The sequence below is a fragment of the Chelonia mydas genome, chromosome 26 (assembly GCF_015237465.2).
Source record: "Chelonia mydas isolate rCheMyd1 chromosome 26, rCheMyd1.pri.v2, whole genome shotgun sequence".
Classification (NCBI taxonomy): domain Eukaryota; kingdom Metazoa; phylum Chordata; order Testudines; family Cheloniidae; genus Chelonia; species Chelonia mydas.
In genome coordinates this window covers 12,981,939-13,008,787 of record NC_057859.1, presented here as the reverse complement: position 1 = coordinate 13,008,787, position 26,849 = coordinate 12,981,939, and the positions used below count along the sequence as shown (strand labels likewise).

Below are 26,849 nucleotides of genomic sequence, written 5' to 3'. Positions count from 1 at the left end.
CAGACTCTGCCCATCTGCTCTCCTAGGGCTCAGCTCAGCCTTTTGGCCTCTGGTCCTGTCTCCTGGCCGTTCGCCGAGCCCTGGGTCGGGAGTTTGGCTGTGTCCGGGTGGACTTTGCACAACCTTTCTCCTTGCAGGTATTGGGCAGCCTTCTGGGGTTCTTGGCCTAGGGCTTCTGACTGTCCAGGCCTGGGGATTTGGCAATTCCTGGCTAGATCTTGGGGAATCTAGTGGCACAAGATTCTTGGGTGTCATGATCTTGGTGGAATTTGGGGACTAGGGGTATGTCTCCGCTGCAGGTTCGAGCGAGCCTGAGGAGATAGACGCAGGCTAGTCCGAGCCCAGACACTGCAGTTAAACAGCCAGAGCCCTGCAGCGCTCCAATGAGCCAAGTGAGTGCGAGTCCGTCTGCCTGGGCTGGTCGGTGGCCAGCTGCTGTGTAGACATGCCCTAAGTGGCTTGGGATGATTGGCATGGGGAATCCGGTCGTCTTATGTTTGGGGATTGGCCTGAATATATGGGATCCAGGGACCTTGTGGGGGCCCCACTGCGTTTGTAGCTTGGGATTGGGCAGATGGAGGCCTGGGGAATTCGTGGCCTCGCTGGCATGGCTTGAAATTAGCCGAATGGGCCACATAGGGTACGTCTCCACTGCAGTTACCCTGCGGCTGGCCCGTGCCAAGTGACCTGGGCTCACGGGGCTGCTTAATTGCAGCATAGACGTCCGGGCTCAGACACTGAGTGCAAACCTGAGACGAACCTGCAGCCGGGGCCTGAGCTGGTTTGTCTGCACTGCAGTTAAACAGCCTGAGCCCGAGTCAGCTGGCACGGGCCAGCAGTGGGTGTCTAGTTCCAGTGTAGACATACCCCCAGACTCCTTGGGTGGGCCACGGAGGGGAGCGAGGAGGGCGCAGGTTAGCGAGCGCAGCATGGGAGCTCCCTTAGCACCGCCGCTCCTGATCGGCCTGCAGAGGCCTTGGGAGCCTTTGGCTGCCTGGTGTCTAGCCAGGCCAGTAGCGATTCATAGATACTAAGGTCAGAAGGGACCATTATGATCGTCTAGTCCGACCTGCACAACGCAGGCCAGAGAATCTGACCCACCCACTCCTACGAAAAACCTCTCACCTATGTCTGAGCTATTGAAGTCCTCAAATCGTGGTTTAAAGACTTCAAGGAGCAGAGAATCCTCCAGCAAGTCACCCGTGCCCCGTGCTACAGAGGAAGGCGAAAAACCTCCAGGGCCTCCTCGAATCTGCCCTGGAGGAAAATTCCTTCCCGACCCCAAATATGGCGATCAGCTGAACCCTGAGCATATGGGCAAAATTCACCACCCAGATACCCAGGAAAGAATTTTCTGTAATAACTCAGATCCCACCCCATCTAACATCCCATCACAGGCCATTAGGCCTATTTACCATGAATATTTAAAGATCAATTAATTACCAAAATCATGTTATCCCATCATACCATCTCCTCCATAAACTTATCGAGTTTAATCTTAAAGCCAGATAGATCTTTTGCCCTCACTGCTTCCCTTGGAAGGCTATTCCAAAACTTCACTCCTCTGATGGTTAGAAACCTTCATCTAATTTCAAGTCTAAACTTCCCAATGACCAGTTTATATCCATTTGTTCTTGTGTCCACATTGGTACTGAGCTTAAATCGTTCCTCTCCCTCTCCGGTATTTATCCCTCTGTGTTCCTTGATCCCAGGAGTACACAGCAAACAGTCTCTTCAGACGGAGCTGCTCGCAGAAGTCCCTGGAGGAGCTGCTTCTGCCCGTCATCCTCGGCAAAAGGTAGCCCCAACCCAGATCCCAAGGGGGGCAGGGGGCAAGGGGAGCTGGGGCCATTGGTCAGAGAAGACCGCAAGGAAGGGGCTGCAGAAAGACCCTCTGGGTGCATCGGGCGTGTCACGAACCCCAGCTAGATTCACAGCCTGTTTAGCCAGAACTGCTCCAGCTCCCACTAGCAAAGCCCCGCTGGGACCCTGTGCTCTGAGCTAGGCCTGGATACCCGCTCTGCTACTGAGCGGTGTCCCTTGTCCTCTGGGGTGACTGACCCTTGCTGTCGGTTTTAGCAGGAGCTCAGCCTGAGCCTGGATGCCCAAAGAGCAAGGGAGGGGCACACGTGGCCCGGGCGGCTGGTGATAGAACAGAGAGCCTTTCACTGCCGCGTTGCTGGCCTCGCTCCGGCTGGCTGTGAAATGGGTTTGTTGGGTTTCAGGCCGGTCCTGGCAAAACCCACCCGCCCTTCGGCAGAGAAGCCAGGGGCTGGATGGGCTGCTCCCTAGAGGTGGATCCAAGAGACTAAACCTCAAACCTCAGGGGCTAAGCCAGTGTGTGCATGCTCAGGTTTAGGGGACCTGCCTCTGCAGACTGGCCATTGCCAGGGGCAGGAGCCAGGCCTTGGTCCAGACTGGCAGTTCTCGTCCTAGCTCAGGCCTGAGGCATGGTGAACGCACCTGGGGGAAGCGTGCTTTGCCACGGCTTGTGCTCAATGTGTCCTGTAGCTGGAAGAATTGAGCCTCTAGGGCTTCCACCGGCCCTGGGTTTGCTGCCCGGGCGTTTGCGTCTCTCCTGTGTCAGCCATAGGTCTCACCCGTGTCGTCCCATTTCCGCAGCCCCGACCTGCTGGACTGGGAGAAGTGCGAGGAGTGGTACCCGGGCCTCGGCGCTGCCGCGGAGCTGAAGGCGGACGAGCGAGTGCTAGTGGGCAGACTTGGCCTGCACTCCCTGAGCGGTAGGCGCCAACTCTGCGCTGACCTCCCGGGTGGCCGGATTTGGGGGAGGAGGCGTGGGAGCGGGGAGCCCCCTTCCCACCCCCCCTCCCCCATTCCCTGCCTCTTTCCACCAAGCTGTTGAACTAAATAACCGAATGTGTCCCTGCGGGAGCTGGGAGCCAATGGGTCTGCTCAGCACGGTTCTCTGGCAGAAAAGAGGATGGAGCAGGACTCTCTAAGCCCACACGTTGGGTCGGTCTGCGCTGGTTGCGTTGACTGTGTCTGCGTGTCCTGCCTTCGGGGGTCTGTCTCAGCGGAGCAGGGTGAGTGGAGGAAGGGGGCTCGTTTGGAGACTGGCCATGGGCACAGGCGGGGCTGGGCCTTGCCCTCAGCAGCAGGAGGTCTGTGTACCTGGCCCCGTACTTGCTGGGGAAGGAATGGGAGGGTCCAAGGAGACACCCTTAGAGGATACTTCACTCCACACTCCCCATTTAGGCCTCAGCAGTGAGCCTGTGCTCCAGCCGCGCTGGATGGGACCAAGGCCTCTGAGGGAGCCCCAGATACCTGGAGAGACGGTCCTGGAGCCTTCAGTCTGCATTGCCCCTGCTGGAGGGGGCCTGTCTTGGTGTGGCCAGGAACTCGGTGGGGTTCAGTGGAACCTCCCGGCAGGACAGGTGGGATTTGTAAGCTCCACGCAGGGCCAGACCTCCTCTCAGTTACACTGCAGTTAATCCAGAGTCACTCTGGATTTACACCAGATTGAGGTCCAAATCTGGCCCACAGATGCCTCCAGGGCAGCCGTTAACGTAACTAGGAGAGAGGCAGAGCCGGGTTCCCAGCTCCTCCCCTTTCTCCATCGTTCTGCTGTTGCGAGGCCTTGGTTTGCTGCTGCCGCCGTTGCCGGGGGGGGGGGGGGGGGGGGGTTGTACCTGGCACGGCTGTTCAGAGAGGAGAACCGCACGGATCTGAATCGCAGACTTCAAGAGGAGCTGCCCGGCCGGGGGGATCCCACTAGCGTCCTTAGTGGACGAGCGCAGCGGCCTCCCTGCGAACGCAGCCACGGCTCTGGCCCAGATTGTGTGAGCTCCTTGGGGCGGAGTCCTTCCTTGCATGATGTCTGTACAGCACATGGCGTAGCGGGGCTCTGATCCCAGACTGGGGCCTCTCGGGGCTACAGCAATGTCAATAACACGTGGAAGCACATTAGCAGGAACGTCCCAGTGCGCCCAGGGCTGGAGCGCTGAGAACGTCGGATCCTTGCCTGCCCTGCGTCCAGCGGGCAGGTGCCCGGAGGATTTCAGAGCCAGGAGATCCCTTACAATCTGCATCTCCTGCATCTTTCCTATCCACGGACTTGGGCTCCATCATTTCCTTCCTCATCTAGGCTCCGTGACGAGAGGTTCTCCAGCAGCTGGGTCCGAAAGCAGATCCCTTCCCTGTGGGAGGAGGAGAGGCGTGACGGGCTATGGGAGCGCTCTGTGGCAGGGCTAGCTGCCCTGGTTGGACAGGCAGCTTCCTTGCTGGGGGCAGGAAATCGGCTGACCCTGAATCGGAAGCAGAGGGGCCTTCTCAAGAGCGTTTCCCCGGGTGATTGGCCTTGTCTCATCAGGCCAGCGTCCAGCTCCATTTAAAAAAGGCTCTGGCCAGACCCTCCTGTTCAGCATCCATTGGGGGGGTGCAACGCTGTGGGGCTCCAGCTGCTGACGCGTCTGTTTCCTGGGCGTCTCCGCAGGCGCTGAAAGAGAGATGGGGGGCGGGAGAGGGTGCAGCCTGGCGGATCCAGCAAACCCCGCTGGCACCAAATCAGCGCCCCTTTGTGGGCAGGGAGCCTTGAAAGACAACCCCACAGTGGTGCCACCGGACGTTCCAGGTTGCAGACCCACGGCTCAGCAGAGGCCAGCTGCTGCCTGCCGGTTGCCTAGCGCTGTCACTTCCTGGGAGTCTGTGGGAGTTTTGCCTGAGGAAGGAGGGCTCTGGTTTGGGCCCTATCTGAACCCCAAGGTCTCCTTGGCCGACTGGCCTGGGCTCTATTCCCCGCCCTGCCGCTGGGTGACCATGGGCGAGTCACTGCACCTCCTCGAGAGCGACCGATGGAAAATGCTCGGCAAGGACTAGGCATCAAATCAACTGGACAGGCAGGGACTCAGGACTCCTTGATGTGGCTGCACGAGATGTAGCTCTCTTGGGTCACTCGGAGAACTTCCTCTGCCCTATTCCCTGCTCTGGCCTGGGCAGCTTTCAGAGATCAAACGCACGGCTCATCCCTCTTGTGATGGTGGGAGTTCTGGCTGCCGCGAGGCAAACTGGAGCGGAAGATTTTACCCTGCGCTGAGACTGGGAGAGAGGGTGGGCTCAGCTTTTCCTACTGAGCACAAAGCCCATGAGAAGGGAAGGGTCGTTGTCCCCTGCAGAGTTTCCAGGTCTGTTTTTCAGGCCTGCTGAGCTATTGTCTGGTCTGAGAATCAAGTGACTTGTCCCAGGCCAGCGAGTGGCAGAGGGGATTTAAACCTAGATCTCCTGGCTCTCGTTCCAGAGCCTTCACCGCAAGTCCATCCTTTTTCTCACCCACCGAGAATTAACTTTATTCCCGAAAGTTCAGCTAGAGAGCGCAGAAGCCGAAAAGTTCCTCCGAGGGAGGCTGGGGAAAACAATAGGCTTGTTAAATTGCCATCGCAGTCGCCTGGTTACATAAGGGCTGCGTTTCACGTGTCGCGCTTGTGTTTCAGTTTATCGCTCTCTCCCGTGGTGGATGTGACTTTCCAATTATCTGTCATTTGAGTACAACACTCCACACGTGCTAATGCACCGGCTGCGTGACTGCTTGCGCAGAGCGGCTGACTCCGCAGGAAGCGAGAGCCCAAACAACAACGCGGACGGGAGGCAGGGCCACTGCAAAACAGAGCCTCGCCTCGATCGATCCCTTCTGCTGCGCGGAGAGGTGCCCGCAGCGAATCAGTCCCCTGTAGGGCTCAGTTCTGGCAGGTTAGCTCTGGCCCCACGGTAAATTTCCAATGGAATTCCGGGGATTTTTTTCCCCTCCCTTTCTCCAAACAGCTGTTCTCTCGCTGTATCCGCTTCATAGCTATATCACCCACCAGAGCTCAACTCCTTGGGGAGGATAACGGTGTGATTTGCCGGTGGATCACACTGCCACATGATGCCACTGAGGCCAAGAGGCGAGGATTGGAAACTTTGCTAGCTAATGAACAACATCCGCACGCACCCGTTTCTGTAAAACCCCATGCTTCAGGGCGCGAACCAGACACTCGCGGATAGAGGTCAGGAAGAAACTTCCCCTCTGGGCAGGTTATTCCATCAGTGTCCACTAGGGGGCACTCGTGCTCCTTTTCTCTGAAGCAGCTGGTTCTGGTTTCTCGCAGAATGGCTGGCACCCTGCACTGATTCATTCCTAGGTTATCCGCCGCTGCTCCCGTGAGAACTTACCTTTTCTTTTAACTCACATTGGGTGGTTTTACACAAGGAGCCACAGTCGTTTTGTTCCAGATTCACCCCACCATCCCCTTCACCTCTCTCGAGTCCTTCAAAAAGTTCTCTAGCAAAACAAGCCCAAGGACGACAAGATGTCCTGATGCTGCTGTTTCTGAGGTTAAAAAACAAACCGGAGGAAGAGAAAAACACCTTTTTCAGGCCTTTCTTCTTTATACAGCACAAAGGCCCAGATGCCATTTTTTTCCACGTTTGCAGGGGACCTTTAACGAGCACCGTGGTTCAGGTTCTGTTAGCAGCAAACGTCGCTAGTTGCCTAAGGGTTCTCATGCCAAGCTGTGCCCCTTTGATGGCTCGGAGCAGATTGCTTCCCATCATGCCTCGGGCACGGCCAGCTGGATCGGGGCTGACAAAATGACCGTACCACCGGATAGGCCTGACTTCTGAGACTTTCACCCGTGAACTTTGCCCTTTCAAGTCCTCCTTTGCAGGCAGGGATCCTCCAGCACCAGGTTTTAATCTTTGTCTGACTCGCAGCCCCAGCCGCGGGAGCCCCTCACGTCTGTTGCCAGCCGCGTGTCCGCTGGCTATGCTGACGCACTGCCGGCGTGAGTGCCAGCGGTTGGCAGGACAGGGCAGGGGCTCCTGGCGCTGCACTGGGCGGGTTGGCGACGCTGGGCTTTGAAGGGCTGTGAAATGCTCACTCTTCGTTACGGCTGCTGCAGCCCTTAGAGGGTGGTGTTGGGGTAGTCCCTGCTCTTTGCTACGTCTGCGTAAATCGGGAGCAGCGCCCGGATTCTGCTCCGTGTTACACCCTCGGGCAGTCAGAGACGAGCACCCGTTCTGCTCGGTTCGGTGCCTGCTGGAAACGGGGAGCGTGGAATTACTGGCTTGACACTGAGCTCCAGATCTGGCCCGTTCTTTCTTTCCTCTCTTGGGGTTCCTCTGCTTCCAGCAGAGGATAAATGCACTCAGGGCTCCAAGTCGCTCCCATCTCCCGGTGCTGGGGGTCATGGCTGGAACGTAGAGCCAGCCGGAGGACAACAACCCCATTGGGCAACTTTCAGGAGGCCGGCGTTTGTTTTCCTTCCACGGCGCCGTGACGAATGGTGGTGTGAAATGGGATGAGGTCAGAACGCCTCTTGGGCTGGCCAGGTTTGGGATCCCTCCTCCCCTGGTCGCTGGACGCGAGCGGAGGCCCTGCCCTGGATCTCCCAACCCTTCCCGTTGGGCACCTTGCGCCGTACGCTGATGGAAAAGGACGCAGAGATGGGGCTGGAGACGCTGCGTGGCCCCATGTCCTGCACATAGCGTGCTCTGCCTGGCCTGATGCGGCTCGTGATCCACGCTGATCCCTCTCTCGGCACTGGTCCTGCTGGGGAAGATTGCATTGCTCCATCTCCCGTTCTCTCCTTCCTGATGGGTTTCTTCTGTGCTGGGTTGGGTTCTCCAGGGCTTGCAGGTCAGTTTTCCTCTTGCGTCTGCGTTGGCGTCCATGAATGGCACCCGCTGAGGGAAATGGAGCTTAGCTGCTCAGAACAGCCCGTCATCCTTTTCTTCTGGAGATCTCCCAGCCTTGCAGAGAAGAGCCAGCGTCACCTGCATTTCACAGCAGGGGAAACGGAGGCACGGAGCGGCCAGGCACCTTCCCCCAGGTCACACAGAGAATCGGCAGCAGATCTGGGGACGCCACCGAGCCCGTCCCAAATCAGTGCTGCATCTGCTCTCCTCTCCCATGGCTCTGACCAATCGCCTGGCTCTCCCCGCGTGGGATCGGTGCCACATCTAGGGATGTGGTGGCTTCTCTGGCACTCGGCGTCTGGGGTGTGTTTCTAACTGACTCGCTCAGCCGCAGGTCAGTGGGCCCAGGGATCCCTGGGGGAGGGTCTCCGGTCTGGGATGATCACAACTGGTCTGGCCTTAAAGTCGGTGACTTTTTAATCCATCCATCTCCTTTGCCCTGCCTCCATCTCTGCTCCCACCGCAGCCCCGCTCAGGGCCCATCCCACCCACATACGTTTCCTGGGGTCACAGAAATGTCTTACCGCAGGGCTTGATCCTGCGAGGCGGTCTCTGGGCTTTCCCGGAGGCGCTCGGGCCCTGGCTAAGGGTCCCCCCAGGGTGAAAAAGAGCGAGGAAGGGACTGTGTGTCGAGGGGGATAACGGGACGCTCCTTGATCCCCTTCCAGCCGGCGTCTCCTGCTCTGCCGTCATGGCCGTGGCGATCATGTCTGCACTCTTGCTGCACAAGCACCGTGAGGTAGGGGGAAGCGGGAGGGTGCGGGGCCTGGAAGGAGAGGGAGGGGTCCTGGAGGCAGGTGTGGGAGGAAGCTGCTTGCTTTAGGGGGTGGCCTGACCGAGGGGGGCAGGTTGGGGATGACCTGCTGGATGGTGGTTTCAAGGGCCCCCACATTACAGGAGAGCTGCTATCTGGATGGTGGTTTTAAGGGACCCCCCTTTATGGAGTCAGTTGCTGAATGGAGGTTTCAGGTCTTCCCGTCTCCATTGACGGGGAGGAGGGGGGATTTGTCGTTCCCCTTTCGCGGGGTGCGTCCTTCTACCAGGCGATTTTCCGGCTCGGGGCTGGTTTCAGAGCTCCCTTTGCCTGGGGGGAGTGGATTCTTCGTCTCCCTTTCTCTGTTGCCTGGAGGGGGGCATGTCCTGCTGGCTGGTGGTTTCAAGGCCCCCCCCCCTTTCTTTTTCTTCCTTCCTCCCCACCCCGCCAGGGCGTCTTCCTGTCCCGGCTCATGTCCGACTTCTCCTGGCTGGTGGAGGAAACCCTGCTGCGGAACCGCGACGTGGGCTTCTCGGGGCGGCTGCGCGACCTGGTGCTGCACGCCCTCTCCCTGCTGCGGGGCTGCGTCTCCCTGCACCGCCTCTCACGGGGGGACGTCCTGGTGGCCCCCAGGGAGACGGAGGCGGCGGTGAGGGAGCTGAGCTGGCACAGCGCCGCCCTGCTGCCCGCCTTCACCTGCGAGGCCGTGGGGGGTGAGTGACCCAGCCGGGAGAGGGGTCGGCAGGGAGGGGCTGCCCACAGCCCGCACACCGTGAGTATGGTTGTTGGGGGGCAGGTGACCCCGGGGAGGGGAGGGGCTGTCCATGCCCCCTCCCCCGCACCATGTGTATGGGGTTGGGGGGCGGATGACTTGCAGGGGCAGGGGGCTCCCCATACCCCCCCGTACCATGTATATGAAGTTGGGGGGCGGATGACTTGCAGGGGCAGGGGGCTCCCCATACCCCCCCGTACCATGTGTATGAAGTTGTGGGGCAGGTGATATGGAGGGGCAGGACTGTCCATGGCCCCCCGCACCATGTGTGTGGGGTTGGGGGGCAGGTGACTCGGGGGGGGGGGAGGGGCTGCCCATTGCCCCCTCCACCATGTGTGGGGTTGGGGGGCAGGTGACCTGGGGGGTGGGCTGTCAATTGCCCTCCGTGCCATGTGTTTGGAGCTGGGGGGCAGGGGAGGAAACCGGTCAGTGACGATGCCCCGAGCCCCCCCCGCAGCCTGTGCCATCAACGCCCTGCTGGTGGAGATGCTGCCCTTCCTGGGCCCCGCCGAGCTGCCCGCGGCTGTCGTGCTGAGCCAGGAGGAGCTGAGCCGCAAGGCCCTGGCGCTGCTCCAGCTGCTGCCCAGAGACGTCCTCCTGCTCCAGGTAGGGCCCCCACGATGCCCTGGGAGAGGCCAGGAGGGGCTGCTCCATCGCATTGCCCCTCTTGAGGGGTCTCTCCCCCACCCCAGTGAACTGATTTCCCCCCCCCCCAGTGACCCTCTGCTCTCGCTCTGCAGCCCGTCGGGCCGCACTGACTCGTTTGTCTCCTCCCGCAGCCCTGCCAGTCGGTCTCTTGCTACGGCCAGGATGTGCTGGACAAGCTGATCCAGTGTGGGCTGCTGGTCGCGGAGGAGGTAGGTGAAGGACGCAGGCCCTAATGTCCCTGGCACCGAACACGCCCCCTGCTGTCCGGGGCCGAGTCCAGCCTCTGGTGCCTTCCCTTGGCTCAGTCGGTCGCCCGCCTGCCCCGTGCAAGCTGCCAGGCCCTTTCCCAGGGCACCGTCGCCCACCTGCTGCCTGCAGGGGAATCCTCGGTGCTGGGAAAGGTGCCCGCTGGGAGACCAAGTCCTTTGGTTAGCCATGGGGCCCGGCATCCCCGATCTCTGCTGAACAACGTGCTCCTGGCAGTGGCGATCCCCGCCAACGGCCATGGCCAGCTAGTTCAGGCTTCCCGGCCTTGCCCGCCAGGGAGGACGCTGGTTTGAGAACCCACCGGTGGCCGAGTCCGAGAGGAAGGTGTGTCCTGGTTCCCGGTCTCCAGAGCCATCTGCTCTCCCCCAGGCTCTGACACGGGGATGGGGTCTGGAGGTGGCACCACCTTGGCAGGAGTGGGGAGCCCTGGGTCTCTTCCCCCCCGCCCCCCAGGCGTGCATGCTGGGTGAGCTGCGCCCAGAGGACTGCCAGCTGCTTGGAGTTCCCAGCCCCAAGGGCTCAGGGCAGCCAGTTTCTCCCCTAGGCCCCCAGCGAGCGGCTGGCCTGCGACACCGCCCGGAGGCGCTTCCCGCGGAAGCTGCTGTGGAAGGAGATGGAGGACTTCAGCGACAGCGACAGCGACTACGACGAGGACGCCGGCAAGCGCTGCTTCAAGGTACCACCCTGGCGGGGATCGGGCTGCCTGGCCCTAGCTCCTCCTCCATCAGCTTCCTCCTGCCCAGCCAGCCCTGCCCCTCCTGCCTTTCTCCAGACCCGAGGGGCCATCCTTCCTACCCGTCTGCAAGGAAACTGCCTGTCCAGCTGGTCGTTGCACCTCGCAGCCTGCCAGGGAGGTCTCCTGCTGCAGCTGGGTAAACTGAGGCACGGCTGAGGGGAAGGGACTCGGCAAGCTGGTGTAGAGCCAGGACTAGAACCCAGAAGTTCTGAATCCCAGCCCAGCCCTCCCCTTCCGACCATTAGACTCCACTGCATCTCCCAGAGCTGGGGATAGAACCCAGGAGTCCTGACTCCCAGCTTACCCCCCTGCTCTAACCCCACTTCCCAACACTGCCATCCTCTCCTAGAGATGGGAAGAGAACCCAGGAGTCCTGACTCCCAGTCCCCTTCTCTAAGCTCAGTGCTTAGATGGCACAGCGTCATGGCAACATGGCTAACCACTAGGCATGCTCCCCCTGGCCTGGGCTCTCCAGTCCCTGTGCCCCAGCATCCACCTGCCCCATGACCCCCCACGCTCCTGCACGGGGGGCAAGGCCTCTCTGGGCTGTCAGTTCCCTGCTGCTGGGGGAACACGTTCTCCTTTTGGTCTGGCGGCACGTGGGAGGGGATCTGTCGCCCTCCCACCCAGCCTCATTGTAAGAGAACATCAAATTATCATATTAATTCCCGCTCCTATTGTTTTCCCCACGATCATACGGCAGAGCCCAGGTTCACAACCTGTCTCTCGAAAATGCCAGCTGCGTGGGCTGCTCCTCCAAACTGGAGCAAAGTTCTCCGTAATTAACTGGTGGGGGGGCGGGGGCTGAGAACGGAGCCCTCTAAACCCGTCACACTTGTGCACGGGCTGCGGGAGCCTGTTGCCAAGCGTCTGGCTCTGCAGCACCATCTCCTGGTCAGCCGGAGGCTCGTGTGGATCCAGCGTCTGTCCCCGACACTGTGGCAGGTGGTTACGGTCGCTCTCTGGCGTGTTGCTTGGCTCAGCGAGTCGTGGTGTCACTGAAACTGCCAGGCTAGGAGCCAGGGGGAGCGGGAACAGGGGCTGCCTCAGATCCACCCAGGTGTCTCCTGCCCTGTGAGCTACCCCCAAACCCTCTCTCTGCTGTCAGGGGTCGGGTGATGCGGACACTGAGAGCAGACACCTCCCCCCCGCAACAGACAGATGGGGTGGCCCTTGGGGCAAGATTCAGACCAGCCTGAGTTGGGGACATAAGGTAAATAGGTGGTGAGGGTCAATCCTGACCCACAGCCCTGGGCTCCCCATACGCACACAGCTCTACCAATTCCCCTTACTCCTGACCTGCTGCCCCCCAATATCCTAGCGCTGGGCTCCCCCATAGCTCTGCCAGTGCCCTTCAGTCCTGACCCACAGCCCCCTGTTGTCCCAGCCCCGGCCCTTCCCTGTTGTATGTGATGTTGGCAGCTCTCCCCTGGAGAGGAAGTTGAGTCCCACCAAACTCATTTCACTTGTGACTAGCAGAACCCTATTTCACCACCTCCCGTCCAAGGCTAGGTCCAGCCAGGCTGAGCCCAGGCATTCCCTCTCCCTGCAGATAAGCCAGCTGGACAACTGCCCCGATTTCTTCCTCTTCCTCTGCGGCCTCCTAGGCCCCCTGCTGAAGACCTTTGAGAGAGCCGCTGCCTTCCTGGCGGAGTCTGGCTGCCCTGAGCGAGGTAGGAAACCCCACCCTGCACCTTGCATTCACCAGTGTGTGTTAGCAAAGCCAGGGGCTGAGCTCCCCCTCTAGGCCTGTAAGATCCAAGGGGAATCGCGCTGCATGGGGTCAACGAGAGCAGAGACTTGGGGCCTGACACCCAAGGGTGGTGCTGGGTCCAGCTGAATGGGGGGGCTCACCGACAGCGGCTCAGACCGTGTCTGCCAGCCAGCACTGGGGCTCCCCGCCAAACTCCAAATAGCGCCAGACACATGAAATGTGGTGCTTTCCCCCTTAACGGCTGGACTCTCCTAGCCCTGGGATCTACCACCAGGGAAACCGAGGCACAGAGCAGCGATACGCCTTGCCCTAGGTCACTCAGCAGGGCTCATGACCCACACCTGTGCTGGGAGAACAGCCACAGCTCTAGCTCCTTCGGGGGCATGCAGCTTGGGTCTCCCGCTGCGCCCGGGGGCTCATTTTCCTGGCTGGGCTTGTATGGAGACAGGGGCTCTGAGCTCGTGGAGAGGGGGCCGCCGCTGTAAATCAGTGTAGCCCTACCGAGGTGAGAGCTGCCCCGATGTCCCTAGGCTGAGGAGCAGACCCAGAATGTTGGTTCCTTGGCTGGGCTCCCCCTCCGTGGACCGTGCGTTCCTCTCCCACACTCTCTGCTTGCCTCCCCCAGAGCAGGAGTACCTGGAGAAGCTGCAGCGGTTCCTGGTGAGGAAGGCGAGAGAGGACGGCTCCTTCGGTGAGTTTGAGATCAGCCTCCCTGTGCTGCTAGGGAGCTGCTGCCCCGCCCCGTGTCCAACCCTTTCCTTGCCCTGCTAGGGAGGCTTCATCCCAGCGGCCTCCCCGGCTGGGGTTCTAGGGCAGATCGGGAACAGCACCAGGAGGTGACAGGCTTCTCTGGGCACGTGTCAAAAAATCGCTCTCCCCTTCTGCCAGCTCCAGCTGCTGGTGGGCAAACACGGAGCTGGGCTGTAAACCTGCAGGGGGCAGGAAGGGCCTTCAATCCACGGAGTTACTGGGCACGGAGGCAGCATACTGGATGGGGTGGGCCCTGTCTTCCCTCCTGCAGCCCACAGGACCCCCACGCGGGCAGCTGAAATGGGGTTTTAGTGCCCCAGGGGTCTTACCCGCCCTGGCTGCGTTGTAGGACCCAGACCAGAACTAAAGGAGTGGGAGTGAAACAACCGGAGGAGGTGGGTTGGGAGGGTTGCTTGGGGCTGGCATGCCCTTTGCTGCTCCTGGCCCTCGCATTGTTACTGCGTCTCTTTCCAGAGTGCACGAACAGGAGCCTGGCTGCGAGCTCCGTCCGCACCTTCAAGGAGCTAGGGGTGAGTGTGCCCCACCTGTCTGTACCCTGGTGATCCTGGGGAGATCGGTTCAGCCCGTCATGGCAATTTAGGGATGGCTGCTGGGATGCTCTGTCCCTCCCTGTAATCTCCCCTCACCCTGGCCCACCAGGCAGATATGGTCTCTCCTTGTGCAGCCCCCACCCCTTCCCGGGTGGAAAGTCACAGTTCCTCTGTCCCTCTCTACCCCCAGGTGCTGAGAGAACGGCCAGGCCCAGCAGGGCCCATTCTCCACCTCTCGGAAACCTTCAGCACCAAAAAGAACCAGGAGCAACTGGAGAAGTTCATCGGGCAGTTCACCTCCAGCTAGAGCTGCTCTGGGCGGGGTGCGAGGAATTGTCCTGCCACCTGGAGTGACAGTTTCAAAAATCCCCTTCTGCAGGATCCCCTGTGGAACATCTCCAGGCCGGGGGTGGCATCCACCCACCACAGCACGACCCCTGTTGTTTGGCTGAAATACCTGGGTTGAGTTTGAGATAAAAATAAATCGCCTCTTGATGCCTGGGTCTCTGTCTGCTTTTACTGGACAGGCTCATGCCAGCAGTTCCCCCCCGAAAACCAGCCATGGTGGGCTCAGTGTTGCTTCCTTTCCTGGGTGTTACTAGAGATCAGAGCGGCAGGGACCACCCTCCTGGCCACTAGAATGGACTGTGGGCCCAGGATCTTCTATGCAAATGCAGCCCCAGAGGAGGGGTGTTGTATAATAAACTCTGCCCCCAAACTCATTCCCCATGACAGAGCAGCTGGGGGGACCCCATCCCCATGGAGCAGGGCTGAGACGTGCATTTATTTGCCTTGCTCTGTGTCTAATCCTAGGGGAGCAGCCCTCTAACGGCTGCCTGGCAGCATGACCCCCGCCGTGCTGGGCGTTTGAATGGGTTTCACACCAACCGTGCTGACAGGTCAGCCCCGTTTCTCTGAGCACAGAGTGCGCCCGAAGCTGGCAGGTCCGGCCCTTCCGCGAGAGCTTTATTGCAAAATCCTGCTGTGGAGTGCCACGCGCCCCAATGTCCATGATCCGCTCCTGGGCCCCGGGGACCGCGCTGGAGGGGCGTCCTCAAACGACCTTGTTTCGGAGGGCTCCCAGCTGGTCAATTTCACACTGCACCACATCTCCTCTCTGCAAGGCAGGATACGCGGAGGAACATTTCCATTAGGAGCTACCAACTACAGACTGCAGGCCCCCCTCAGCCCCCCCCAGTGCCTTCCAGAATCCTTTGCACCAGCCCCTACTGCAGCAGCACCCCGGGGTTCATGTCTGCCCCTCATCAGACATGGCCCTAGCCTTGCCCACCAGAACACAGGGTGGGACGAACCCCATCATGCCGAGAATAGACAAACTGCAACTGCTACACAAAATCCAGCCGGGGGGGGGCGGGGAGCATCTGCCACCCTCTTCTTCATCTGAAACCCTGGGAGCTGGATGCTTCACATGCAAAGTGACTCCAGCCTCCAGCAGCTCCTCAGCCCCCTCCCCCTGGGAACACGCTGTTGACAGTAGCAGTGATGTGCATCCCCTCGTGGGGAAGAGGCTCGGCTCGGGCTGTCACTCCCTTGCTGGAATCTCTGAGCCTGGTGCTGCAAATCCAGCTGCTCAGGCAAGCCCTCGAGTCTGTGCTGAGCAGACGGGCACCACCATCTGCCCAGCTCCAACAGCAGGGGCCACGTGGGACACCCCATGTCTCCTGTCACAGCCCCTGCTGTAGGGAGTCCGGATCTCCAGCTCTCACTGTCAACCCCAGGACTGACACTCACCTTCAGGAATATGGGGGGCTTCCGGAAAGCTCCAATGCCAGGGGGGGTCCCGGTGAGGAAGACATCTCCAGGGAACAGTGTGACAAACCTGCCACGAACCAGGTACAGCCCTTCAGCAGAGCATCCCGACACAGTGCCCCCAGTACGCACGCACCCCCCACATTAGGGCCACGGTTGTTCAGACGTGCCCAGATACCCGCCAGGGGGCTGAGACTACCCCATGCATAGATCAGCACTAGGGATCAAACCCAGGCCCTCTGGCTCTCAAAGCAGGAGCCGCTGCTAAAGACTAGGGCCAACAATGACCCTGCCACTAGAGAGGGGCAGAGAACCGCACTGGGTTACCATGGCTCCCAGGAACAGAGTGGTTGGCTGCTCCCAGGGCAGGGGACGCAGGGGCTGCACCTACCGGGAGACCCACACGACCAGCGCCTGCGTTTTGAAGATCATCTGATTGGTGTTGCTGTCCTGGACAAGTTCCCCGTTCACTTTGCAACGGATTCCCAGCTTGTGAGGGTCTGAGAGAGACAGAGCAGTCAGCTCTGCAAAATAAACCGGGAGAGTGGGGCTGTTCCCTGTACAGACCTCCCCTGCTCGGCGAGAGTGGGGATCCAGGAGAGGAAGCCTCAGATCACAGGAAAGATCCCAATGTGTTGGACAAACCGTATCTAAGGGGCTGCTGTTGCTCACCGCTGCACTGCGGCCACCTCTGGGCTGGAACGCGACAGTTGTTTTGACAACTCACAGCAAGTCCGCAGAACAGGGTGGGCCACAAAGCGAAGGATGCTGGGTCCAGTTGAGGCAGCAGGAAGAAACGTAGGGCGCAGAAGGTAATTGCCCCAGTTGGATTTGGGCTGGGACACTGGGATTCCTGCTGGGAATAGCATCCTGAGCGCGTCAGGAGCTAGGGGTCACTAGGGGTCGCCCCTAGTGCCACACTTGGGGAACTGGTTCAGGAATAACTAGGGAAGGACACCACGTCCTGAGCCACCCGCCCCAGTCCCGGCGGCGCTCTGGGATTTAGAGGGCTCCTCTGCAAATACTGATCCAACCCGACCACACGTGGCCTGGGAGCTCACCCCGCGTGCCCAGGGCAGTGATGGAGCAAGCAGGAGGAATTGGGGACAAAGGCTGCTCATGCATCACCCCGGAAGCCTCCGCAGCATGAGGGCACCCGTGCGGGTAACCCAGCCCTCCCTGTGGCAACCGCAGCCCGGCAGGCAGGAGATACCGACGGGCCAGACACATACCTGTCACAGAGTCCTTGGTGACAATGGCAGGGCCCAAGGGGCAGAAAGTGTCAAAGGTTTTCCCGAGGAGCCACTGATTCCCGTTCCTCTTCATCTGCCAGTCCCTGGCGGTGACGTCATCGGCAACCATGAATCCCACGACGTGATCCATCGCGGCTGACTCCTGGATGGGGAGGGAAACGGGACGGGAGTCGCTACACAGCCGCACGCAGGAGCCACTGCTGGAGAGACTGCAAACGTGGGGCTGCCCGACGACTCCGGGTACAACGGTGCCGAATTAACATACACGCCGCCCCCAACAGCCCTGCCTCTGACCGAGAGGGATGCCCTCTAGTGGTGAAAAGGGAGCACGCTCAGTTCAATTATCAGCCTGGCTGCTGAGCTTGCCAACCAGCGGGCCGCGGGGGTGGCTTTTGCCACATGCCCTGGTCTGAAGTCACCAAACAGATGGCCCCGTTCAGCCGGGGCTGGGTTTGAAGTACCAAGACCTGAAGTGGCACCAGAGTCCGTTCCAGCTCCTTTCGTACCTTGATGTGCTTCCCTTTCTTCCCGATGACAAATGCCAGCTCCACCTCCCAGTCAACTTCCTAGAGAAGGAAACAGGCAAGTCTGAGTCTCTGCCCCTAGTCCAGAGGGCACAGAGGCAATCAGGGCTCAGGTACCACGGGGAGAGGCAATCAGAGATGCCCGAGATCACTGTTCCCACACCGGCGAAACGCCACTCGTGATATGGCAGGGCCTGCACTGACAGGTGGGCAGGACCCTCTCAGCGCAGAGACACCCCCTGCTTATGGCCCAGCAACATGGTAGCTCCCCTAAGCAAGATATTTGGATGTAACTTTTGGGACTGTTGGCATCTAGGTGGCTCATTACTTGACACAGCCAGCAGGGGGCACTTGCACAAATAGCGGCAACCGTCCTTCCTAATTTCTTAGTGGTGGGTCTTTGGATTAAACAGATCTCGAGGCAGCTCGCGGCCAACTCAAATCCGGGCCCACGCTCTACTGACAGCAGCATTCTCCATGGCCGGAGTGGGCACCCCCAGCCTTTGCTCCCACAGTTCTTTAGCTGGAGCCTTTAATGGACACATCCTCGCATGGGGCTGGCATGTCTCGGCTCAAAGGTCCCCGAGGGCACGGCAGGAGGAGCAAGGGGTATTTACGTTGCTCTCGGCCGGGTGGATGATGTCGTCGTAGGGGCCAGTGATGGAGCTGGGAAACTTGCTGAAGATGATGGGCTCCTCGGGGATGTTCACGTTCTGCTCCCGGCAGTGGTCTGCGTAATTCAGCCCCACGCAGATCACCTTCCCCGGGTTGGTTATGGGGGCCAGGAGGGTCACCTGAGAGCGTGGCAGGATGTGCTGGCCAGACTCCTGAGCCCTAGAGACAGAGGAGGGAAGGGGCAGATATAAGGGATGCTGAGAGAATGGGGGAGGCTCTTCACTGGGGAAGCCAGGGACGTTGGTGTAGTGGTCAAAGCAAGGGACTGGGAGAACTGGATCCTCTGGATTCTACTTCCAGTTCTGGCATGGATTTCCTGTGTAGCTGTAAGCAATTTGTTGCCCCTCCCTGTGCCTCAGTTTCCCTCCTGTAAAATGGGGCTCACACCTACCTCTTGCACAGACAGTGCCTTGAGAATCCTGCACTGAGAATGGGTCCAGGACTAGGACAATCCCAGCTGTACACATCCACCCCTTTCCTAACCAGCTTCCAAATCTCAGGAATAACAACTGCGCCCCCTAGTGCCCATCGAAGGATGTCCTGTCCCTAGCTCTAAAAGTGCTTTACAAGGAGGAGAGGTTCATTATCCCCTTGTTTTACAGACAGGGAAACTGAAGCATGAGGCTGGGAAATGCCTTGCCCAAGGCCATGCGCTGAGTCCATGGCAGATCTGGGACTAGAACCCAGGGCTGGAGCACCCACAGAAAAAGAAATAGTGGGTGCTTAGCACCCACTGGCAGCTCTCTTATCAGCACCTCCCTCCCGCCCACAGGCGGCCCCACTGATCAGTGCTCTCTCCCCCCCCCACAGCACCTCCTGCCCATCGTGATCAGCTGCTCCGCGGTGTGCAGGAGGCACTGGGGGTGGACAGGGCGGAGTGAGGGCGGGGCACAGTTTGGGGAGGGAAGAGGCAGCGCCTTGGGGGAATGGTTGGAGTGGGGGCAGAGCAGGGGGGAGCCCCCCTCCCAGCACATTAGAAAGTCAGCGCCTCTGCCCAGGGCTCTTGACCGCCCAGGGCTCTACCCACTGAGCCATGCTTCCTCCCAGCTTTGGGATCACTGCGATTTCTGGAGAAGACTATCTGTATAGGCACTAAGGGTTATTAGCATAAGGCTTTAAATGTAGCCTGCAGAGACACCGGGCATCACTGAGAGAATCTGACTTCTCCATTCCCTGCTTTCTAGTCATTGAAGCCCAGACCTTCAAAGGTATTTAGGCACTTCACTTTCACTGAAATCATTGGGAGGTATGTGCCTAAATACCTTTGAGGATCCAGGCTTAAATCTGTAACTCTTCACGCTGTGCAGACAGGACAGATCAGACAGCGAGCCCCAGGCCTTCACCTCTTGTGCCTGCCTCCACTGCCCCCATTGGTTTTTGTTTGTTAAAGCCCCCATTGGAACAGATGCGGCAGGTGGGGGGAGCCCACAAGGGTGCCAAGCGGCAGGGAAACCCAAGCACCAACGCACAAGAAGGGGACAGCCCCTGGATGGGGAGCTTGTTAGGGTGAGGGTCTGCTTGGCCTTTCAGGATGGAAACAGCTTCTAGCACCCCCTGCAGGGTCACTGGAGAGCCGCACTTACCGTCTCGCTACGGCCAGTGCTGCGTCCCCTTCCTCCAGGAACTCCCTCATCCTTCTGGGCAGGGAGGGGTCGAAAGCATTTAAATCAATCACGTTGCCACCATCTTTCTCCTCCAGCCCAATCCTGGGCCCATCCGAGCCGGTTTGGAACTGGACCAGCCTCATGGCCCCAGCTCGATGGGAAACGTCCCTGGCCTATGTCCTGCCCCAGCCGGGCAGCCTCCAGCTCAGTCTCAGACTCGCTGGAAGGGCTCTTAGGACCAGCACCGGCATCAGATCCTGCAGGAGAGAGACAAACGAGCGCGGACAGGTCATCCGTCCACGCGGGTTGGATCTCTGCCCAGCAGTGGTAACTATCATTTTTTTGGTCAAGTTCCAAATTCTTGGTCAAGGTCCAGACTCCAGAGAAAATACAGGAATAATAATGATGACAAATAAATAAATAAATACAAATATTTCAGGGTCTGTCTGAAAGCGTCGGGCAGCCCAGGTTTGGCTGGCAGGCCCCTATTGACCGCCCCAAGGGAAAGTAACCAGAACCTGGGATCTGGCTCTACCACGGGGGGGAACTGGTCACACACAGGGCTCAAACCCTGGGACACCCAGTTGTTCGCCAGGGTCACGCACGGCTGCGTCCGGATTCCCACGGCGCCACAGAGGCCCAGGCTGTGAACCCGACGGTGTCACGGGGCTGGGGTGGGGGCCCTCGGTGAAGCTGAGGGGGTGAGGGAGGCAGGGGGGAGTCCCCTCTGTGAGGCCAGGGGGGGTGGGGGGGTAGCTCTGTTAGGCCGGGGGGGGGGAGGGAGGCGGGGGATCGCTCTGTGATGCCAAGGAGGGGGGCACGAGGGAGACGGGGGGGTCGCTCTGTGAGGCCGGGGGGGGCCGCGAGGGAGGCGGGGGGGGTCCCCTGTGTGAGGCCGGGGGGGGCACGAGGGAGGCGGGGGAGTCGCTCTGTGAGGCCGGGGGGGGCGCGAGGGAGGCGGGGGGGGGCGCTCTGGGAGGCCGGGGAGGGGGGCGCGAGGGAGGCGGGGGGGGTCGCTCTGGGAGGCCGGGGGGGGCACGAGGGAGGCGGGGGGGGTCGCTCTGTGAGGCCGGGAGGGGCGCGAGGGAGGCGGGGGGGGGTCCCCTGTGTGAGGCCGGGGGGGCGGGGCTGGAGCCGCTGGGCAGACGCGGGCCGAGGCGGGGCTGGATCTAACCGGGCGGGGGGGGGCCGGGGGCGGGGCCGGAGCGAGCGGGCCGGGAGGGGGGGGGGGCGGGGGCGGGAGTAACGGGCAGTCGCTGAGCCCAGCGAGCCGGTGCTGGGGGGGGGGGGCAGCGCCAGGCCGCCCCACCCGCGGGAGCGGGACTGACCCCCCCGCACAGGGCCCGCCGGCCCCTCCCCCGCTACCTGCTCAGCGGCTCTGGGGTGGCTGCGGGCCTGCCGCAGCAACTGCGGGCGCTCGCCGATGCCGTCACAAAGCCGAGCCACGCCCCCGTCACCGACCTGTGACGCCATCACAGCCTCCGGCCGGCGAGGAACCAATAAAAAACCTACCACCCCTCCTCCTCCTCCCCTCGCAACGAGGGCGGCGGGGGACCCAACATCCAATCAGAGAGCGGCTAGGGCGGGACTTCACGCGCTGCCACCAATAAACCGCTAGCTAATAAGTCCCGCCCACTCTTCTGTGCCCTCAGAGAGCGTGACTGGCTGTCACCATGACACCACGGGCAAAGCGTGGGGCGAGCTAGGCTGGGCGCCATGACACTAGGGGCAAAGCGTGGGGGAGCCAGGCTGGGCGCCATGACACTAGGGGCAAAGCGTGGGGCAGGGCAGGCCCCAGGCTGCGCCATCATAACTAGGGAACCAGTTACCTTCCATAGGGGTCGCCCTGTGCCCCCTCCCCGCCCCAGCAGACCCCCATGGGCGCCCCCATCTGCAGGGCAGAGCAGCACCCGGCTGCACCCCAAGGTGCTGCACCCCGTCGGCCTGACGCCCTGGCCCGGCTCACGGGGTGCATCAGCAGCCGCTCAGGGCCGGGGCTCTAACGCGGCCCCCTGCGGGCTGTCACGCTTCCTCCCGCTCTGCCGCTGCAGGCCAGCCCCCTTGGGAGAGCGTGGGCCCCCCTCGGCTCCGCTCCCCCCACCACGTGACTCCAGAAGCTGGGGCATGCCCCAGTGGCCAGGGCCCACAGGGAGCCCGCTAGCCCTTCACGCCCCCTCTTTACTGCAGGGCTGGACAGAGCGGCCCCGCCATCCCCCCGCACCCTGCTCCAGAAAACCCGCCTCCTCCCGCCCCCAGCAGTCCTTGCTCCCTACCTGTCATCTGCCTCATCTCAGCCCCCTGCCCTGCCTGCCCCCCTGCTGTCAACCATCCCCCGCCTTTCCAACACAATGGAAGGATCAGAAACCAGCAGCAGTGGAAGGCTTGTTCTGTGTTTGTTCACCACCGAGCCCGTGCCCATGACTGGGGCGCCTAGGCACCGTAATTAAAATAACACATTAATAAACTAGGCGCATGGCGCTGGGTGCTGCAGGCGCGTGCCGAGCAAAGCAGGGCGGCACTGTGCGTCAGGACTGTCTCCTCGAGGGTGATCCTTTCTGTCACATTACAGCATCACTTCTTCCAAGCACAGCAGCCCACAGGCAAACGGCTGAGCTTGTCCAAAGGCATGAATCAACCAGCGCTGCACGGGCTAAACTGCAGGCATCCCCCGCTCTGTGCAAGGTGCTCAGCAGAGTTGTTCCACACCTCCAGGGTCTCCCATACTCAGCCTCCGTAACACGGCCCATCCCAAGTGGATATGGAAAGAGAGGCCCAGGATAGACAGCAAGAATGGAACCGTGTTCATGCTATCAGCTGTGTTTCATGGCACGGGAAGGAATTGGATACAGAACCAGCTGGGCTCTGCGGCCAGAGAAGGAAGCAAAATGGATGGGAGCCTTTTCTTTTTCTTTTTTTTTTTTTCAGTTTATTTTATTAAAATATACAGTGACTGAATATCAAGTAGTTACAGAGAACAGGAACCGACGACTGTCTCCCCAGGTTGTGCTGTGAGGGTGGGCGTGAGATATGGGGCACTGGAGTAAAGGCTACTGCTAGTGAGACATGCGGCCATTCCTTATACTGTACATATGTCAGGAAGTATCGAGTGCAAACTCACAGCCTCCGGGAGAGGGCTTAGGGTAGAGGAGAGGGAGAGACGGCCGGCATTCAGAGCCTTCTTGGCAGTGGGAGACAGAAACAGACCGATCTGGGCCTTGGGCAGAGAGCGAGGCGGCCTTTGGGCACTGAGAGAGGTTGAGAGGAAGATGAGGACTGAGTGAGTGGTTAAAAGTCTGGCTCCTGGTGCTAGTTCAGATCTGGGAAGTGGGGCTGGAGGACTTGGGGGTCGTGAGGGATAAAGGTGGATCTGGTTGCACCCGAGGGGGAAGGCCTGTGAGAAAGAGGCAGAGCCTGCACTAGCTTAAGCATCAGTGACAACTTCCACCAGGACACTTTCTCTTCCCCAGAGTGTTTGGTGGGCTCTTCCCCACTGCAGACCCAGGGACTATTTCTCAGGGTTGGTGCTCTTCTAACCAGACACTGTTCCATCTGCAGCGAGACGGGGTCATTCAGTAACCAGACCCATCCAAGGCTACTGAAGGAACCGAAAGCGGAGTCTCTCTAGGGCACCTCATCTAGGGGATTTCTATTGGCATGGAAACAGATAGCCCCACGGCTCTGACTCTGACATGGCCAACAGGAAATCCCAGTGAGATGGAGCGGCCAGCTACTTAGAAAGTTCCTCATTAGAGACTGTACTGACTTATCCCTGACTTGGATCTTGAGGATGACACGCTCTTGGTTGCAGAGCTACCCACCCACCTCCTCTTTTCCCTACCAAACCCAATGCCCAGTGACTTGTCTAGCCCTACATGCGCTGCTTTCCAGCTGGCTTTTCCAACCCTCTGGCTTCTTTCAAGACTTGTTCGCCCAGTGGCAGATCTCATCTGAGTCCTGGAGATAGTCACTTGTTAAAAAATCCAAAACAAAACACAGTCCCTCAAACCAAACCTTGAAAACATCCCCCATGGATAGGTGATATTTCACGCCCCATTTGACTTATGACTTTCAACTGCAGCCTGGAGCTTTGGGCATATTCGTAAGTCATCGCCCATCAGCTTCCAGTGTCACAGAAGAGACACAGTGGGTGAGGTAATATCTTTTACTGGACCAACTTCTGTTGGTGGAAAGGACAAGTTTGAGCTACACAGGGCTCTTCCTCTGTCTCCGTGTATCTCAAAAGCTTGCCCTCACCACCAACAGAAGCTGGACTTAAACTAGGTTGTACCTCACCCACCTTGTCTCTCACACACCCGGGGACCAACGCGGTTACACAACACTGCCCATCCCTCAGAATAACAGGTTCCCAGTGTAACCCTCAATTCCAATCAACAGATATTCAAGCAGGGCTGATGGAGATGATGGACCGGTGGAAAACGATGGAAAATTTCAGCTCCAGAACGTAGCAGCGAGGGCCCGTCTCCTCCTCCAGTTTGGAAGGGCCAGGGTATTTGTGCTTGTATTTCTGCTTCAGGAAATTCAAATCCTGTTTCTTTGTTGCAGATCGCCCCATTCCAGTCGTCTGAGTGAAGATACCTTGTTCTCCCCTACCGCTGCGGGTGGAGGGACATTCATTCTCACTGTGATTGGGGAGAAGGCGTGCTAGCTTCTTCCTTTGCTTCCCTTCTCTGGGGACGCTACCGAGGAAGTCTCGTCGAAGGCTCTGTACACTCTCTAACATTCACACACAATGTGGAACCTGCCTTTGAATGGACGCTCTTGTGCTTTTAGAACTGAAGTTCTGGAGATGATTCCCAACAGCCAGGAATGTCTTCTATTTAGATGTCCACCAACCATCCTCTCTCAGCTGAGAGACATTCAGGATCCAGGATCTTGGCCCAGGAGCTACCTGCACATGGAAAAGTGGGGAGCAGGTCCTCAGCTGGTAAAAATTGATGGAGTTCAGTTGAAGTCAAATTTCGCAATGGGGGTATGAAGTCCATGGAGTTCTGCCAAATTGTGCCAGCTGAGGATCTAGCTAGAGACCTATTTCTTCTTCAGTAAATGCCTCTCCCTCGTTTTCCTGATGGAACCCAGTAACTGCCCCATTGCTAGGGTCTCACTTGGTGCGAGTGAGAAGAACTCCACCTCCCACATGCAAACGTCTTTTCCATCCAGCTACCATGTGAGAAGTGCTGAGCTTAATCCACGAGGCTGGTCTCTTTCCCATGGATGGTATTTGACGCTGTGCAGCAGTCCCTTGCTATATCCTAGGGGACAGCTAGCCAATCCCTCTGTTAGGTCAGACAAATCCATGAAACCCAATCTCTCTCTGTCTCCTCTTGCCCTTCAAGTGAGAATCCAGTCAGTGTCGGGAGCAAACATGATCATGTCCTCTCTTTTTTTTTTTTTTGGTTGTTTTTTTGTTTGTTTTTAAATATAAAAAGAGTTTGTTTTTCTTCTCATAAAGATGTGTGTGTGCTTAACGAGAGAGACAGACTGAGGCGTCCGTCTGCGTGCAGGCCAGGAGGCAGCCGCGCTGGGAGAGATGAGATCGCATTCTAGATCACATTCTCGAACAGCTGCATGGAGCTCATGATGTTCTCGTCCTGGAAAGGGAGGAGAGAGAAAGGCCAGGGCAACGGTTCAGAAACAACACAATCAAGGGAGATTTGTGGTTCAGTGAATGAGGAAGCGGCTTGGGAGACAGGAAATTTGAGAGCTAGTCTCAGCCCTAATGTGACACCTTGGGCAAGTCACCACCCTCTCCATGCCTCAGTTTCCCTCCCCCACTCTTTGGCTCTGTATAGATTGTAAACCCTTTGGGGCAGGGACTCACACACATCTGTTCAATGCCTACCAATGGGCAACTGGTTGGGTGGGGCCTCTTAATCTCTACTGTAATAATAACCATACATCTGACAGAGACGGCTTACTGGGTGAACTTGGGGAAGTCACGTCCTCGCTCTGCGCCAGTTTTCCCACTAGGGATAGTAGGACTGACTTGCTCTGGACAGTGCTTTGAGATCTGCCGATGAAATTAGCTAAGGATCGTTACTGAGCCAACGTGTGTCATCTAGCACTGCTCATGTGCTACCACCCGCACGTGGGCATGCTCCAGGAGTTAAATCAACCTGCCCTTAACGGAGCTTGGTCTGGTCACCTGCCTCCCTACGGCCGCGCCATCCCCTCTTCGCTTATGCAGTAAGTGCCTCCGTGGCAGGAATCACTGCATGGAATCCCACAGCCCACGTTTCACAAGAGGAGAGGATCTGGACGGGGGGAAGCTGCAGTCAAAAGGGATTAGAAATGGTGTGACTGGAATGTGGAGGGTCAGACGAATCAGTGTCCTGGCTGCAGAATGCACCGGGCCAATCGGTAAGATGGACACTAGGAAAGAAAGATGGGTAAGATGGGCTCTGAATCCAATAGAGGGGCCAAGGATGTGGTCAAGAGGAAGAGGAGGAGGGGTCTGCAGGACCCGGAGGGCGATGAAGAATCCACAGCAGCGACCCGCTCACCTTTTGACAGGTCTCTAAAAACTCCTCGATTGTCACCACGCCGTCCCGATTTCTGTCCATTTTCTGCAACAGAAAAGCAACGCTCAGCAGGCGCGGGTGCGGCGGTCCCGGCGACTCTGGGCCTATGTGCAAGAACGCGCTCCCCCCCTCCACCCCGCTGCGCCCGGCTGTACCCTAAAGTCCACCTTCCTGCGATCCTGGCAGGCCTCTGCACCTGGGGATGGACTCTCGCTGCCTGCATTCTGCCCTGCGGCTGTGAGCCCCCATCAGGGACGCTCCTCCCAACCTGTGCTCCTTCCTGCCTGCCAGCCCAGGCCTAAGGTCTGTAATGGAGCGGCCCCCCCGGGACCGGAGTGTGTCTGTGGCTTGTAACCCAATCTCAGTGAATCCGCATCAGGAGTCCCTAATGGGGCCCCCGCCTCTGCAGCTGCCAGGGTCTGCGGCAGAATTTCCAGCCATGGCCCCCGCCCTCTGCCTCCTGCCCGCAGCCATGTGGGAATCTGCGCCTGCCCCTGTGTCAGTGAAACTAATCCCGCGCCCACACCCTTTCCACCCCAGCATAATTCCACGCATAGGCGCCGACTCCGTGGGGGCTCTGGGGCCCGAGCACCCAGGGGGAAA

At 59.4% G+C, this 26,849-nt stretch overlaps 3 protein-coding genes across 11 annotated transcripts in view; 1 reads left to right on the top strand and 2 right to left on the bottom strand.

Moving 5' to 3' along the window:
• The window catches only part of GPAT2 (glycerol-3-phosphate acyltransferase 2, mitochondrial), a 170,802-nt gene extending 156,216 nt beyond the window's left edge, over window positions 1-14,586 (top strand). For 4 of the 5 annotated variants that reach the window (XM_043536521.1, XM_037886292.2, XM_043536524.1 and 1 more), the window contains 12 exons: window positions 27-137; window positions 1,713-1,798; window positions 2,623-2,741; window positions 8,358-8,428; window positions 8,895-9,156; window positions 9,673-9,821; window positions 9,995-10,072; window positions 10,675-10,806; window positions 12,419-12,539; window positions 13,206-13,271; window positions 13,805-13,860; window positions 14,072-14,586. In XM_043536521.1, coding sequence (XP_043392456.1) covers window positions 27-137; window positions 1,713-1,798; window positions 2,623-2,741; window positions 8,358-8,428; window positions 8,895-9,156; window positions 9,673-9,821; window positions 9,995-10,072; window positions 10,675-10,806; window positions 12,419-12,539; window positions 13,206-13,271; window positions 13,805-13,860; window positions 14,072-14,188 — 1,368 coding nt within the window. In that variant the 3' untranslated portion in view covers window positions 14,189-14,586. Of the gene's footprint in view, window positions 1-26; window positions 138-1,712; window positions 1,799-2,622; window positions 2,742-8,357; window positions 8,429-8,894; window positions 9,157-9,672; window positions 9,822-9,994; window positions 10,073-10,674; window positions 10,807-12,418; window positions 12,540-13,205; window positions 13,272-13,804; window positions 13,861-14,071 lie in introns of those variants that run through there. The other variant, XR_005223443.2, reaches the window with a different exon arrangement.
• A 240-nt stretch (window positions 14,587-14,826) lies between these two features.
• On the bottom strand, window positions 14,827-21,187 carry LOC102947176 (fumarylacetoacetate hydrolase domain-containing protein 2). 2 transcript variants are annotated; one of them, XM_037886300.2, is made up of 8 exons: window positions 21,073-21,187; window positions 19,687-19,964; window positions 18,046-18,262; window positions 17,411-17,470; window positions 16,884-17,046; window positions 16,043-16,151; window positions 15,634-15,721; window positions 14,827-14,998 (listed from the first exon to the last, which is right to left on the bottom strand). In XM_037886300.2, the coding sequence occupies exons 2-8, from the start codon at window positions 19,848-19,850 to the stop codon at window positions 14,936-14,938; spliced, it is 864 nt and encodes a 287-aa protein (XP_037742228.1). In that variant the 5' UTR covers window positions 19,851-19,964; window positions 21,073-21,187; the 3' UTR covers window positions 14,827-14,935. The 2 variants fall into 2 exon arrangements, with proteins under 2 accessions (XP_037742228.1, XP_027685480.2); XM_027829679.3 differs by lacking the exon at window positions 21,073-21,187 and having other exon boundaries at window positions 19,687-20,387.
• Window positions 21,188-22,641: 1,454 nt separating this feature from the next.
• KCNIP3 (potassium voltage-gated channel interacting protein 3) overlaps window positions 22,642-26,849 on the bottom strand; it is an 81,557-nt gene continuing 77,349 nt past the window's right edge. For all 4 annotated transcript variants that reach the window (XM_037886486.2, XM_037886487.2, XM_037886488.2 and 1 more), the window contains 2 exons: window positions 26,229-26,291; window positions 22,642-25,316 (listed from right to left, as the gene is read on the bottom strand). In XM_037886486.2, the coding sequence (XP_037742414.1) occupies window positions 25,269-25,316; window positions 26,229-26,291 (111 nt within the window). In that variant the 3' untranslated portion in view covers window positions 22,642-25,268. The remainder of the gene's footprint in view (window positions 25,317-26,228; window positions 26,292-26,849) is intronic.